The sequence below is a fragment of the Lagenorhynchus albirostris genome, chromosome 16 (assembly GCF_949774975.1).
Source record: "Lagenorhynchus albirostris chromosome 16, mLagAlb1.1, whole genome shotgun sequence".
In the NCBI taxonomy this organism is placed as follows: Eukaryota; Metazoa; Chordata; class Mammalia; order Artiodactyla; family Delphinidae; genus Lagenorhynchus; species Lagenorhynchus albirostris.
In genome coordinates, this window is record NC_083110.1 from 25,379,083 (window position 1) to 25,395,277 (window position 16,195).

Genomic DNA, 16,195 nt, shown 5'->3' on the forward strand with positions numbered 1-16,195 from the left:
GAAAATTGAAAGGTTTTGAGGTTTGTTAATGGCTGAACTGCAAAAGGTAAAAGAACTCAGATTGTCTTTTCTAACTCAGAAGTGTCATCTTTGAATATAAAGGGAGATGATATATAGAAAAAAACTGACATTGAATAGTTTACATTTCACCATCATTACTACTGTTCTGGTAGACATTTAAATTTACAATTTAGAAAGATCTGAACTTTTCACAATTTGCATTCATCATGAGTTACATTAAAAAAAAAAACCTTTAAAAGTACTTCTATGGTTCGTTGTGAAACTAGTTAGAAGACAGACTAGAAAGAGCTTCCTATTCAACAAGTACAAAGGGGGCTTCCCTGGTGGCGCAGTGGTGAAGAATCCTCCTGCCAATGCAGGGGACACAGGTTCAAGCCCTGGTCTGGGAAGATCCCACATGCTGCGGAGCAACTAAGCCTGTGAGCCACAGCTACTGAGCCTGTGCTCTAGAGCCCGCGAGCCTAGAGCCCATGCTCCGCAAGAAGAGAAGCCACCGCAATGAGAAGCCCGCACACTGCAATGAGAAGCCCCCGCTCTCTGCAACTAGAGAAAGCCCGTGCACAGCAACAAAGACCCAACTCAGCCAAAAAATAAGTAAAATAAATTTAAAAAAAAAAAGTAGGAAGGGATCTATGAGGCACTGGGTGATATTCTACCACTCTTCATGTATACCACTTTTTCTGAGTTCCATTCCTTCCTCTTATTTTCTTCTTAATTTTTGCCATTAACCCTAATTCTTCTGATTTGCTAATGATATTTTATGTTTACCCATGATTCCCATAAACACTATATAACCCTAGTAATGGACCTAAGGAACTAAAGAAGTTCCTGCTACCTGATATATTAGTTAAGCTCTTAATTTAGAGATGCATAGTTTTCATAGACCAATAACATCAAGAGAATATTTAAGGTATACAGTACATAATAACTGTAAAGGCAGCTCATGGACTGGGATGCAAGTTAATATTACAGCAAGCAGAAGCTGTAATGATCAACAATTGGAGTTCTGCTTGCTACCTTGAATTAGGCATGTATATATACTTCAAGTTAAATTAATGCTTTTTTTTAAGTCTTTATTGAATTTGTTACAGTATTGCTTCTGTTTTATGTTTTGGTTATTTTTTGGGCCGCGAGGCATGTGGGATCTTAACTCCCTGACCAGGGATCGAACCCACACCCTATGCATTGGAAGGCAAAGTCTTAACCACTGGACCACCAGGGAAGTCCCTAAATTAATGCTTTATAATGTGTATCATTATAATTATTGTTGAAAAATGTAATTAAAGTTGCTATACAATTATATTATTATAAAATGTTGAACAATATGCAAATTTCCCTCAATTTGCAAAATTCTATACTTATTTTGATTGTGACAAAGAACGAAAATGCAGTATTATTCTTTTCTTATTGTTAAAACTTAATAAATTCCAAATACTACTGTAACAAAATTCTAGACAATAACATTTTCTTTCAGTTAAAAGTTAAGTGAAACACTGATTTTAAATAACAGATTTAGGCCTATAATAGGCACCCAGAGTGCTCAGTTACTAATGCTCATGTAAAACAAGTATAAGCAAAGTAAAAAAAAAGAAAAAAAAGGAAAAATTTATGAAGACAAGAATTTAATTCATCATATTACCATGAACTACCCATTAGATAATTTTCTCTGAATATCCCAATTCTACTAACAGGATTTTCTGATTTGCATGAGGTCAAATCAGACTACATCTTCCAAATAAAACCCAACACAGAGATAGGAGCAGCGGCCCATGCATGGAATTTATTGTGTGCTACTGTTTATAAAATACTCAAATAGTCCTGCACATGCATAATATTTCCAACTTAGAAAGGAGACCATACAGGGTGCACTTTCTGGCAAACAAACAATAGATGGTTCCGCTGCCTGGAGCTCTGAGTTGTATTCCAGGGCATGAGGGAAGCAGGCCACCAAAGTAAAGGGAAATACCAAACTACTGTGGCAATCAATACAGGTCAGTAATTGTGAAAAATTAGCACATGGTTCCATTTAGTCTAACCAAGCAGTTCTGTAACTATCAAAAGAAAATGTTCAACATGCAGTCTTGACTTTTATGCTTCCACTAACATCTGAATGACTGAACAGAACTGTTGCTTCTATGCTGCACTGCTTAATCAAAAACACTTCCAGAACATTTTAAAATTTCCTTTGCATCAAAACATAAAATGATAGGAAGCCAGCAGTAAATCACCCTGGTGGCTATTTAAGCAACTTGAGTACTCACAGTAAACTAAAATTTCTCATAACATCTAGGTAACCTATACATGTCGTACCTGTACATCATAGGTCTATATATTAAATATTTGCAAAATGAAAACATGCATACACAAAATACGTCAAGTTTTACAGACATGATTTGAATTAAAATTTACTTTGACAATGTACAAACTTCTTTTAAAGTACCTTAAATGAGTAATTCTGTAATTCTTCATAATTCTGAAATTTAGAGATTTTCTTCTTAAATCTCTGGGGTGTAAATCTCAAAAGATCTGGGCAAGAAAGATTCTAAATTAGTTTTTGGATTTGTGTACAAGTAAGAGAGTCTGCCTAGAAATAGGTTATGCATTCATAATTGAAAAATACCAAGACTATATTACAGAATTAGCCACATTTAGGAACTACAGACCTGAGGTCAGCATTTTGTATAAATGCCAACTGGGTTTCTCAGCATTTTGCCCATAATTCAAAACACAGCTTAGTAACCTCGGAAATGTATTTTAAGACCATGCTAACTCATCCGTTAAAGACATTTCATGGGGGAAAAAAAAAGTCCACATTATCTCTTAGGATTGTATTTGAAGTTATGGTTGAAAAACAAAATCTAATTCTACTGAGGGGAAAAAGAAATCTCATTTGTAAACTTAAATGTGTGAACCACAAGCATAAATGGAGGTGTAGTTGCCCTCCACTGGAAATTGCCCCAAGCCCCTTGCTCACTGCTCTCCACCTTGGCAGCGATGACCCAATCTTATCAGATAGCACATGTCCCAGGGCCCTCAAGCCTCCATCCAGGAAGGGGGCTGGGGTCTCAAAAGCACAATGGTTTCTCCAGAGGGACTGTGACATTTACAGTCAGCTTGACCGACCCCTCCAGCTCCTCGGGTGATCTGTCCATTTGGGGCCCGAGCTGTGAGAGTCCCTGGGAAGCCGTGGGTCACTGGGCACCATGGTTGCCAGTCCCGTGGTTCTCAGTGGCATGTGCGGTGTTCAGAGAATTGAAACCATCTTGCTGTACAGCATCTTTCCGGGGTGGCATTCTCTCATTGATCCTATCCAAACCCTTTGCCTCTTCAAAACTGCAGATTCTATGTGGTGGAGAGAATCCTCGTATTGCTTAACAAAATGCAAATTTGATACGTCAGTAATTGAAAAACATTTCTGAGATTTCAAAAACATAATTAATGATTTTTAAGAAGAAAGAAATTAGTTGTACATAGCAACATTTAAATCTTACTTTAACTGAAGCCTATCCCCATTCTAGATTTCCCCTTAAAAATGTGAAATGTTTAAACCTAAATATAAACATTGACAGCTTCATAGACGACAAGTGTTACATAGCCTTAAAAAACACACACACACAAAAATAATCCTCCCCTGCCCCCAAGACCTCCAGGCAATGGTCTCAGGGTCTCAACCTGACTTCTACTACATCAATTATCTCCTACCTCAGGCCCTAAGATCACCAGTGACTATCACAGTAAGGCAGCAACAAGAGTAGGGGCAAGTGAGGAGGCTAAACAAGGTTAATCCTCAACATACAAATCTGTACCAAGAGCGTGGGAGAAGAAAAGAAAGTTAAAATTTAGCAGATCAGAACTACCTTGGAGGTCAAGGTATTATCGCCCCATTACCACCAATATGAAATGAAAAAGGTAGGAAATGCCTCCAGGAGTTAGATCTGTGTTTGGCAGATTGTAAAACGTATTTATAGTTCCATATTTTAGGAGATGTTTTCCTTAATTCACTGGCCATTCACTGCCTGTTCTTTGGAAACCCAAATCAAAATAAACGGCAATCCTCCTCCAATTGTTATGGTTTCTCATTCACTTCATCTGGAGTGATGTATCCTCTATTATTAAAATGTACATTAAAAAAATTTCCATACTATTGGTTATAATTTGGTTGCTTTAATATGCAATCCCTGGGACTCAGAGTCTGTGCATGTGAACCAAGTAAGGGGTTGGGGCAGCAAAGCTTTCAGCAACGTGGAATACCAACCCAATACATGATATACGCGATGTAATATTATCAGCAAACACTAGCCCAGACTGCAGCACAAAATCACAGTGACAACTCTGCACTCTCAGGTGAATTACTGAAAATGAGTATGTCATTTTTATATCATGAGTATACCAAACCTACATCTAGAGAGGATTGCACTTCAGAATTTAAAAATCTGAGTAGCACAGAATCATGCAAAATATGGAACAGATCTTTATTTGCAACTGTAAATGCTATAATATTATACCATAACATGCTGTACTCTAAAGAATTCTGGAACATTAAATGCTGGTCGCATTACTATACTAGAAAAGGGAAAAAACCAAATTGTCACTATGGAACTCAGTCCTTGTGATTTAAAAAGAAGAAGAAGAAAAAGATATGACTGTTAAACTTGATGAGTCAGTGAGTCTGATTCATCTTGGACTGTGCAAGCTAGAAGTAAGACACACCCACAGGACATTCACTGATGCCCACCCACACACCACAGATCTCTGCCCAGTGCAAGGACTCTGATCGTACCTTTTTCAGCCTCAATAGCCTCAACTGTGGCTGTACAGAAGTGAGCAGAGGCATGCAAAATGAATGAGAGAGATGAGAAGGGTCATATCGTACAGCAGAAAAGGCAATGATTACTTAAAATATAACAGTACCCCATACTACATTATCATTTACAATTTAACATATATAGTACCCATATTAGAGAGCCCCATCCAATCCCCCAATTCCTGACACAGCACAGTTTACACACAGCACTAAGACACCATCGCTCAGAGCACAGAACACATAGACCTATTGTAAACACAGACACCTCAGCATCCATGCAAATGCACACTAGTATTAATTACCCATCTTGAATTCAGTATTTTGATGACGTTAGAATTTTCCAACATGTTTATTATGTCACATCCATCACAATCACAAGGAAATTCTCTAGAGTGAAATTATGATGGCAGAATTGCAGTAGAGCAAACAGAATGAGATTCTTTTCTTTCATGTCTAACTTATCACCAGTTGGTCCCCTAAGATATAAACTAGAAGGGGTCAGCAATGCTTTTCCTGTCACTTCTAATTCATAGGGCAAAGCATAAGCTGCAAAAGTTGGTATGGCTACAATGAAATTTATGGTCAGTAAACTTGGTGAATTACTCTAATTAGAACAGTTCCATAGTGCTGTCCTCTGTGGGTAATCTAAAAGGACTCCTCTTACCTACTAGAAACGTCCTTTCTATTATAACTGGTGTTCCAAATATCTAAAGATATCTAAAGATATCAACATGTAACATATATAAAAATCCATTTATGTTCAGTGTATCACGAACTCAAATCTACCTCAGTTACTAACAGCCTCAAGTGACAATAAGAAGGCTACTGAGCATGTTTTCAAGCCCATCTACCAACTAGAGAGGAATCAAGAGATAGAACTGAGGTCTTACTGGCAATAAATCCTGTTCATTTCATGATATGGACATACATACAGGTCATATAAATGAGAAATACATTCTTGGTATAGCTTGTCTCTGGCCCATTTAGAGAATTGCAACATATTTAGTCATACATATTTTTGTAGTCAAAGATTCTTTTGGTTCATTTCTGGGTTCAAACTGTATAAAGCACTCACACTGAGGACCAGGACCAAAGATTGCAGAGGACATTATTGCCTGATAATACTGCCAAGTCTCAATTCTTACTTTACCCAAAGTGTACAAATTCATACTATTGATAATGTTCCATCCCTTCTACTTTGCTTCTTCAATGATAAGGCCAATTAGAATAATTATTCCTAAAATGAACTTTTAGCAGTACACATGATTTAGAAATAATAAAATTTATCCAAAGCAGTTATTAATGTGAAAGGACACTGATGAATCTAAGGAATTAAAGAAGGCTAAATTAGATGTTTGTAATCTCAATCAGATAGTAAAGTGGGGACTCCCAAAAAAGGAGCATAAACACTGAATAAAGGAAGAATTAATTTTTCTCAACTGTTAAATCATATTACAAATTAAAGCAGATATACTTATTGTATACCCACTGTACTTATTTAAATCACCATTTAAAAAATCTAGCCCTGTACACTTGGAAAATACTCTTGGAATTTGTCCAGACAGAAAACTGGGATAAATGACCCACCTCTACTGGATCAGCCCTGGAATTCCTATTCTTCAAAACATGGACTATTTTCTTTATAATTTAGAAATTAAATAGGGAAAAATAAAATGCCTATCAGAATCTATGTTTTAAAGAGCTTGTGGTAACAGAAGTGATTTTATATGAGATATTTCATAATTTGTATTTTATATATAGTAATAAATTAAAAATGAAAAACTGATTATCACTGTAAGAATTAGTATCTATTTTAGTATGTCAATAGTTTTAAAGTCTATAAAAATTTTTTTCAAATTATGAAAATGACAATACACTTTTGGGGGCTTTTAATTTTATATGCATTTTCTAGGTCAATTTATATTCTCTGCTCTTTCCCAAGGCCTCTAAATGCTCCTAAATGCTTTTTAGGACACAAAATGTACATCACACTCAAAATTGCATACCATGTTAAGTTTGAATGCTTAGAATTCAAAGAAGATCATTTGAAGCTTACATATTAAGCTGGAAAGAAAGAGATCTGATACTTGCAAAATTCTATCTGAAAAGCACTATTTTTCCTCAATTTTTTTCAGTTTTATGGGGCATCTTGACATGACCTTACTAAGTTTGAGTGTAATGCTGTTTCAAACTGTGTTCCTCAATACTACACAGGATAAGTGATCAAGAGGAATTGACCTTACTATAATATAGATGGCCACATATTTTCTCATATAGGTCCTCATGAAGGTAGCATTATAATGGCTAGCTCCCAATCAAACTTCCAAGAAGAAAATGCACATAAAATATGATTATCAAATCCTACTCCAACAGAGTTATGCAGTTTGTAAAAACACTTGAGAAATATCATAAATTAACTGTAAAGTTATTGATGAGACAATTTCTATTTTCTGACAATAGGACGGAGGTCTTAGAATTTTAAAACTTTCTTTTTGCAATACTTAGCTCTCAGGTATTCACGTCAGGGGTCATGTCTACTAAAATTTTAAATGTTACATAAATTTTTAAAAATCACATGGGTGATCATACTTCTGTATGAGTTTTGTTATTTGTTTCAAAATGGGTTTGTCTTATGATAGAGAAATCACTTCAACCAAATGTAAACCACACGATCAAGATCCATTGCTGGCAGAGCTAGGGAGCTATCTAGTTTCCCAAATCGGACCCCTTAAGCTCAGCACCATCCAGTAACTCACTCTACGCCGGGAATAGACAGTCCCTTCAGTAAAGCTGTCTTTCAATCCTTCCCTGCAGTTGGGGGTGATTTCAAAGTTGGAAGACTGAGCTTCAGGCTGCATGCAAATTAAGAATAAATAGATGTGCTGAGCTCTCAACAAAGCATGTAATTAGCAGGCACTAATTGCGAAATCTGAAAGAAAGGTTCGCTGTGGATACAACATAAAAGTAACAAAATATCCAAGGATAACTGAGAGATGACCATAGTTTAGATTTACTTAAGTGTGAGACCCTTTAGGTTTTCTTTTCCTTTTCTGAACAAACAGGAGGAAGGATATGGCATTTTTCAAGTTATTAAAATTCATCCTTTTCTATTAACATTCTTGCTAGTTTTATTGAATGTTTAAGGTCTTCTTAATTTGTTTTAATGAAATTATTTTTTGCTCATTTTCCTAATGTTTACAAGATAATAAGAAAAATGAAGGGCAAGAAATATAAAGAAAATCAGAGCAGATTTTTTTTAAATCAATGAAAGAAACCTCATTCAAAATGAAAATTTGAAGATATAATTTCAAAACATACTTATATATCTCACATATACCAGTAGTGGTAGCAGACAACACAATAACATATAAATAGAACATGTATAGGCTACAAGTAGAAATTATTTATCTACAGAAAAATTCTTTTTATTTATTTAAGCATTTATTATGAGACCGAGTGAAATGAAATTGTGAGAAGTCAATCTAATTTAAATTTATTCAAAATTTAAAATTAAAATTTCCTATTTTTTTGCCTTAAAAATTTGACTAATTACAACACCAAACATGACTGAGAAGACATCAGATCTGTTGCTTCCTGTTTTAATACAACAATGACCCTTGGAGGGCTGTCAAAAGTGACTACAATAAAACATAAATTAAGGCTTTACATATCACATTTTCTGCTTTCCAACCACAAGGGAAAGAAATCTAGACTTTCAGTTATTGGGTATAGTCTATAACATTCACATCACTTTCTTCTATTTAATCTGTAATGGGCTTTCAAAAAGTTAACCCAGTATTTACACAAATACTTACTCCAAAAAAACTTAAGATTTTTTTTTAAATATAAAATATTCAATGAGCCAGATTACAGGAATGCTTTACGTATAATTCTTTTTATTTTCATGCAAAATAAAGGCACACTTAATAACACCCTTTCAATTTTGACTTACAGGATTTAAATTCCACCCCTTATAACAATGACTTAATGTCTAACGTTACATTCATGTTGAGAATGCACAAAGTACAGCAACAATGCAGCAAACCTCAAAACAAGGTGCTACAAAGTTGCTTCTACATCAAGACAAGTGTCTGATAGAGTAATTTAACTTAACATACTTTTACAGACATACAGCTAACCTAAAGAGAGACAGACAGATTTAGGAAAGCAGCTACATCTGCAGAGGAAGGAAACAGCGTGTTACAGACAGTCAATTATACATAGAACATTTGACAAACACCACAGAAAACAAACTTTGGCATCATTTACCAGGGTACAAAACCTTGCACAAATGTTTTGGCAAGTGAAGTGCATAAGTAATGTTCTGGGGCTCAAGCAGATTGTTAATTCTAAAATTAACATCTGAAAATGTAAGCACAGTCTAATACAATTACATAAATTAGAAAGATAAAAAAATAAGAAACTTGGAATTACATTTCCATTTAAGTAATATGGATATCCTTGATTCACATTCTGAAACTGAAGCTTTAAAAAGAAAATGGTGCATTAGACAAACGAATAAATATTTCAGACATTATGATATGAGTTATTCCCATATCATTTCATGAAAAGCTGAGAGACCGATCATTATTTTCAATTGAAAGGAATACCCATTTTATCATTTTCTGGCCTGGTCAGGTTATTAATCAGACACTACCTATCATATAGTATTCTGCTTGTATCAGCTGCTGAGACAAGAACTAAAAAGCAGAAAGAATTCCCTGCATGCATTATGTGTATTGTTAGCAAAAGAGTGAGGTGTGCCCCAGTCCATGTGAGGCACAGCAAGTTGCATAACATCATTACCACTTTGCAGGGTCTGCCGTCCTCCAGCTAACACTCCACTAGGCAACATCCCTGTGGGAGTCAGGCCCTTGAGTGTCAGCACACTTTCACTCTCCTCCCTATAGCAGAGAGATATAACAAAGATCAGAGACTTCCAACAAGTACTTAGGTTAAAAGAGGAGATGGGGCCCAGATGTAGGCCATGTATGTAACTTATGACATTCATTGCTATTACCATATTTTCCTCAATTCCAAGATATACATTTTTCCACGTTTTAAATGTTTCAGATATGAGGGTATGCCGTACAACTGAGACATATATTGTTCTTCCTGAAAAGCTTTATTAAATATGTGGTGAGATTCATCACCAATGGGTATCATAATATTGATAAAATATGGTATTTCATGTCTGATATAAGCAGTTTTGCAAACAAATTTTTAAGGACTAACCCATTCATGTGCACCCTTAAACCTGGTCTTCCTGAATTAACCCCAGGAAGACAATTTGTGACTCCAGCAAAAAGGACTTCCTTTATAGATGAGCAAGTTCATCAGGAACACTCTAAAATGTGCCCCCTCCTCCTTATTATGCTCTAATTTTAAGGTGTAGATCTAATACTTTCATCACAGAAGGACAAGAGATGCCAAAGGTGAACAATAATAATCACAAGGGTCAAAAATACTAGTTTCAAAGGGACCTGTGTTCCCCTCTTCAACATGTAAGTATACAACTTCTTTATAGAAAGAATGCTACTATATTGCTTTTAGATATCAAACAGGACACCGCTTATAATAAAGTATAATAAAAGTGATTTCTGTAAAACAAATCATTGGGAAAATATATCATTACCTGAGAACAGAGAAGACCCTTGCCATCTTGCCAATTGCTCGAATTTTGTTTCTTATGATTTCTTTCCGGGCTGCAGCTGAACCTACTTTCAATGGAATAAATAGAAAGAAAGACTCAAGTTTAGGGCATCCATACTTGTACCATTCTATTAGCCTGCTTCACTCTCATCTGAACCAACACCAAGCCCCTCGCCACCAGCTCACATGGAAGAAACTAGATGAACTCATGCCAAAAAGCTTCTCTTTCAATGTTTAGCTCAGCACTGATCTAATACTGGGATCTGACACAGATACAACTGAAAAGTAATCAGCCAACTTTATCACTCTCACACTACTGACTAACCAGTAAAACAGCAATGGGAAAGAAACTAGAGTCCAACCTGTATCACAAACCAGAGGACAAAAAAATGGTAACAATTCTACAGTCATTGTTTAATTCTCATGAGAGCCTATGGCATGCAGACTAACAGACTAGAACTGGTCATAACCTTTAGACTTCTGTTTGATTATCATAAAAGCCTTTAACATGCAGGCTGGAAATATCCCATCATACTATGACAAAAGAAGCTTCCTTGCTCAAAGTTGGTCTGAAAACAGTGATATGAAGCGACTACTGGGCAGGTGACCCAGAACAAAGGACCATAGTAGCATTTCAACAATGTACATCTCAACCTCATGGACTAAGTGTCCTCTAAGGTCATGCAAATATATACAAGCTTTTACATCCCTAGGTGGGTATGACACAAGGAGAGTGAGCAATGAGAAAAGACTCCCCAAAAAACATGGCTAAAGAATCACTAATGCTTCATCTCCAAATGGTTAGCTGCACTGCCTATCACTGATACAGAAGAGAATATATCAAAATAACTGAATCTTTGCCTGAATAAAGACTCAGAGGTTGCTATCTTCCTTCCCTTGGCCTCCAGAAAGAACAACAACAATCTCAGTCCTGTTATCTCATATACAGCAACTAGAATCACTCTGGACCCAAGAGTGTGGTTCCTTAGAACTGTGCTTCAACATGATGAAAACAAACATATGGAAGCACCATGGTTGAGGAGAAGGTTAAGGAAAGGCTAAAGACACTAGACCAAAAGGGGCCTTAGGTACACAGAGGTCTGAACAACCAAAAGTCTTTTGGGCTAGAGCATCTTATTTAAAATTCAAGCAGTCCACAAATACATATAATTAAAAACTAAGATGATGACTGGACCTTACTGCAAGGAAACAGAAAAAGAGATCCAATTTCAAAGATGAAAACAAAAGACATATTTTAGAGAAAACAGGCTCCACAACCATGTTTATGATGCTCTAAGTGTAATATTATGAGTGCTGAAGCTATAGCTTTTACAAATCCAAAACTGTGTAGGTCCATGGTACTACACAGGTATTTCTAAGATGCCAAAAAAATTACTTAAAATCTCAAAATCATAGAATATTGGAATCTGAAGACATTAGAGATACTGCAAAGTTCAATTTCCTCATTTTATAGACAAAGAAACTAACTTTACTAAGTGTCTTGTCCAAGGACATAGGGTAAGTCTGATTCTCTTCAAATAAATTAATATATTTTGTTTTAAAATTGACAGAATTTTTGAAATAGCCAGACTGGGGGAGAGGAGTACAGAGATGGGGGAGGATGGCTGTAATGAGATACATTCACATTTTCAGCCTTAATTTATATATCTATAAAACTGAATGATATGTAAACTATACTGATTTCAAATTAAAAATTCACTGGAATATAAAAACACTTTACAAATCAGGATTTTAAATCAGTCTACAAACACATCATGCATAATATTAAAGTAAATGTCCACAGTAAAATTACTTTGGGGAATCAGACAGACAATCAAACACCCCTAGTCATGCAGGGAAAAGTACAAAACATTACAAATAAGCAAAAGAATGAAATTTTAAAACAAGAGGAATGAAAAAGAGGGAAAAATATTTCCATGCACAGAAAGACAGATATCTTGGAATATGACTTCTAAAAACATCAAATTCTAACTTAGATAAAACTTAAACTAAATTTGCACAAGGCCCAAGAGGACTCTGCATAAGTATACTTAATGAATACACAAACTTACATGGACATGAGAATAACTTATGAAGTCATATTTCAAAACAATGTTACTCTGTCTGGTCTGTACCTTTTTTATTGCCATATATGAGCCGTTCTTCAGATGGAGAGTCCAGAAAAAAGGAAGTGAATGATGGAGAAAAGGTGGTTGAGACAAATAAAAAGATAGAGATTTAACTTGGCAGTGGTACTGAAGAATGAATGTAGAAAGAAAGGGAGAAAAATGAAGGTCCTCATATTTGAAATTTGAAAAATGTAGTACTGTAAGATCTGGCAAATAAAGGAGGGATGCCACTGGGTAGAGCTCTAAAGGAAAGATTTCTTAAAAGATATGTGTTCAGAAGAAATTATGGACAGAATGACTATAATATTTGATGAAAGTAGACAAATTAGGGACAGAAAAAAACACGTGAAAACACATAAGACTGATAAAAGACTGTGCTAACAACAATCGCACATTTATATTAATACCCTTAAGGAAATGTGTCACCCATGGAAGTATGTTAAGTGAAAGGTAATGACACAAATGAGATACAAACTCATGTGGTTCTTCAAGGACACCAACATCTGCAAAATCTGTAGCATACACAGAGAAATGTAGGTAACTTTATAAACTACCTCAGTGGAAAACCTTACCCACTCCCAATAAAGGAAAGGCTAAGCCTCCCACACTCCATAATAACCAGAGCACACAATTTCTTGAATCAGAATTGTGGAACTTTTGCACATACTCAGGATCAACAGTATGTGCTGTCTGTTCCCAGTCCAATCTGGGAGTTTTAGGGACATCTTTTTGCACAAATAGCAACAGATTGTTTCAAAGCAAGTAATAGCTCTTAGAGTAGGCAGCAGAGATGTCTCATTTGAGCTTTCCATTCTAATGCTGAGATACATGATTCCATTATAGGAAATGCAAAGTTTTAGTTTAGTAAAACTATAACACATATGGATTATGTATTTCCTTTACCAAACTCAAGACAAAAGATAAATAACTGAAAGAAACAGTATGCATTCTAAATATCATAGAAATCAGTGTTCAGAAATTCCCTTTAATGATTACATAACACCTCTAAAAGGAACACTATGTGCATTTACACATGCAATATGTTTATGCAAATTTTTGCCTTTAAAAATAAACCCACATGTACATTAAACAATACAGAATACCAAAGGCCATCACTTAAGAAGAAAGAAAGTCTTATTCCTTTAGCCAATTTCAGCCTTGAATATGCAAAATCTACTCTTTCCTTCCTCCCAGTGGGAAATGTCCAATCCTGTTCTTTCCCTTCCCCCACAGAAAAGCTAAACCCTTATTGTGTCTCCACAGCAATCCCCAACCCAACAAGTTTTCTTTCTAAGTCAGATTTCTTCCCAGGCCCAGTCCATAACATGGTTCCACCGCTGAGTAGGAAAAGGGGAAGGAGAGGAGGGAAGGTATGCTATCATGCTCAAAGGAAAGAAGAAAAGACAGGGTTAAGGGGAAGAAATAAGGGAATATGTGTAAGAAAGGGAAACAAATGTAGTTCTAGTAGCTCTTTTCCCTATCCCATCCTAGTATCTATCCTAAACTCCTCCCCTTTCCTCCATTCCTCAAGGTTCTTTCTCCCCCACGCCACTCTCATTCCTTGATGCAAACTCCCATACCCATATTCAGAAAATTTTCTTGGGCTTCCCTGGTGGCGCAGTGGTCGAGAGTCCGTCTGCCGATGCAGGGGACACGGGTTCGTGCCCCGGTCCAGGAAGATCCCACATGCCGCGGAGAGGCTGGGCCCATGAGCCATGGCCACTGAGCCTGCGCGTCCGGAGCCTGTGCTCCGCAACGGGAGAGGCCACAACAGTGAGAGGTCCGCGTACCGCAAAAAAAAAAAAAAAAAAAAATTTCTTGGCGTCCCTGCTCTTAATACTTGGTAGTGTAAGGGTGAATAAATGTGGAATAATTGCACCTGCCATGTTGGCAGTGAAGGGAGATCTATTTCTAGTATTCAAAGATGGAACTCAGTGTATTTTCCCGTAGAAACATTGTCATAATTTTTTAAATTACTTAAAGAGTGGGAAAGAATTTTCATCCTCTCTATTCCCTCAATCTATGGAAGAGAAGATTTTGAGAAGTTGGGTGACTTTCCCAAGATTACACAGCTAGTATAATGGTAGCACCGACACCTGAACCACTGATCCTTTTCACTAAACTACAGTGCCTCTTTAATGATCAAATTTGATTCATCTCTGGAGTGTAAGAATGATATAACAAGTTGATAAATAAGCATAATTTATCATTAATAGGAAAAATGTTGATAAGATACATAAAATCTCATTAGAAGGAATATAATAAAATTTTATATTTACTTCTGGTTGAATTCCCAAAAATGATTCAGTATCTATCTTCTTATAAATCATCAGTATCTAAACCAAGTACTATATTAGACTTAACAAGGAAACTTTTTTCCCTTTTTACTATGGAAAGAAGACTAAAGCATCACCTATCACTACTCCTATTTAACACTATTAACAATATTGATACAATTTTTTTTTTTTTTCGGTATGCGGGCCTCTCTCACGTTGTGGCCTCTCCTGTTGCGGAGCACAGGCTCCGGACACTCAGGCTCAGCAGCCATGGCTCACGGGCCCAGCCGCTCCGCGGCATGTGGGATCTTCCTGGACCGGGGCACGAACCCGTGTCCCCTGCATCAGCAGGCGGACTCTCGACCACTGCGTCACCAGGGAAGCCCAGATACAAAATTTTTGAAGAAAAAGAAATAAAAGGTAAAAATGTAGAAAATAAACAATATCAGCCTTATGCAAATGACATATTTTTTAAAGTGAAGGAAAACAAAAATTACCGTAGGAAGTAATTCTGCTGATCCAACTTGTTGAACATAAGATAAACCCACAAACATATAATTCCTTTATACAGTCAGAAAATATAAGAGAGATACCAGTTGCAATAGTAATAAGAACATAAAACACTGAAATATTAATTTAACTTGGTAATAACAGATTTTTCCCAAAGAAAAACTATATAATTTTAAATAATTATATATTAAATATATTAAAAGGAGTAATTATAGTAAATGAACTAATTATATAGAGCAAGAGATTTTGATCTTAGTTTAGAAAATTAAATATTATTTTTTAAAAACTTCCTAGATTCAGATATAGATTTAATGTAACACCAATTAAAACTCCTACTAGATAGTTCACAGAATTTGACAAATTAACAGAAAACTCTATTGAAAAAATTAGTGGAACATGTACAAAAATGATTTCATTATATTATTGATTATTACATCAGTACCTATAACATTATGAAGTAGGAACTATTATCTTCATTTTGAAGATAAAAAAACTGAGGCTCAGAAAGGTTAAGTAACTTGCCCGAGGTCACATAGCCATTATGAGGAACTAGAATCTGAACCCAGAACTAGTCTTACAACAGTGATTGCAGAACATGGAAAATAAATATTTAGTTAAAACTATTTAGGGCTTCCCTGGTGGCACAGTGGTTGAGAGTCCGCCTGCCGATGCAGGGGAAACGGGTTCGTGCCCCAGTCTGGGAAGATCCCACATGCTGCGGAGCAGCTAGGCCCGTAAGCCATGGCCGCTGAGCCTGCGCGTCCGGAGCCTGTGCTCCGCAACGGGAGAAGCCACAACAGTGA

The 16,195-nt window shown here is 36.1% G+C and overlaps 1 protein-coding gene across 7 annotated transcripts in view; it reads right to left on the minus strand.

Annotated features, from left to right (window-relative positions):
• Positions 1-1,775: 1,775 nt before the first annotated feature.
• Positions 1,776-16,195, minus strand: part of PPP3CB (protein phosphatase 3 catalytic subunit beta) — a 48,365-nt gene continuing 33,945 nt past the window's right edge. For 2 of the 7 annotated variants that reach the window (XM_060125318.1, XM_060125319.1), the window contains 5 exons: positions 12,613-12,639; positions 10,461-10,545; positions 9,632-9,729; positions 4,802-4,831; positions 1,776-3,391 (listed from right to left, as the gene is read on the minus strand). In XM_060125318.1, the coding sequence (XP_059981301.1) occupies positions 3,213-3,391; positions 4,802-4,831; positions 9,632-9,729; positions 10,461-10,545; positions 12,613-12,639 (419 nt within the window). In that variant the 3' untranslated portion in view covers positions 1,776-3,212. The remainder of the gene's footprint in view (positions 3,392-4,801; positions 4,832-9,631; positions 9,730-10,460; positions 10,546-12,612; positions 12,640-16,195) is intronic. The other 5 variants (XM_060125316.1, XM_060125313.1, XM_060125314.1 and 2 more) reach the window with 5 other exon arrangements.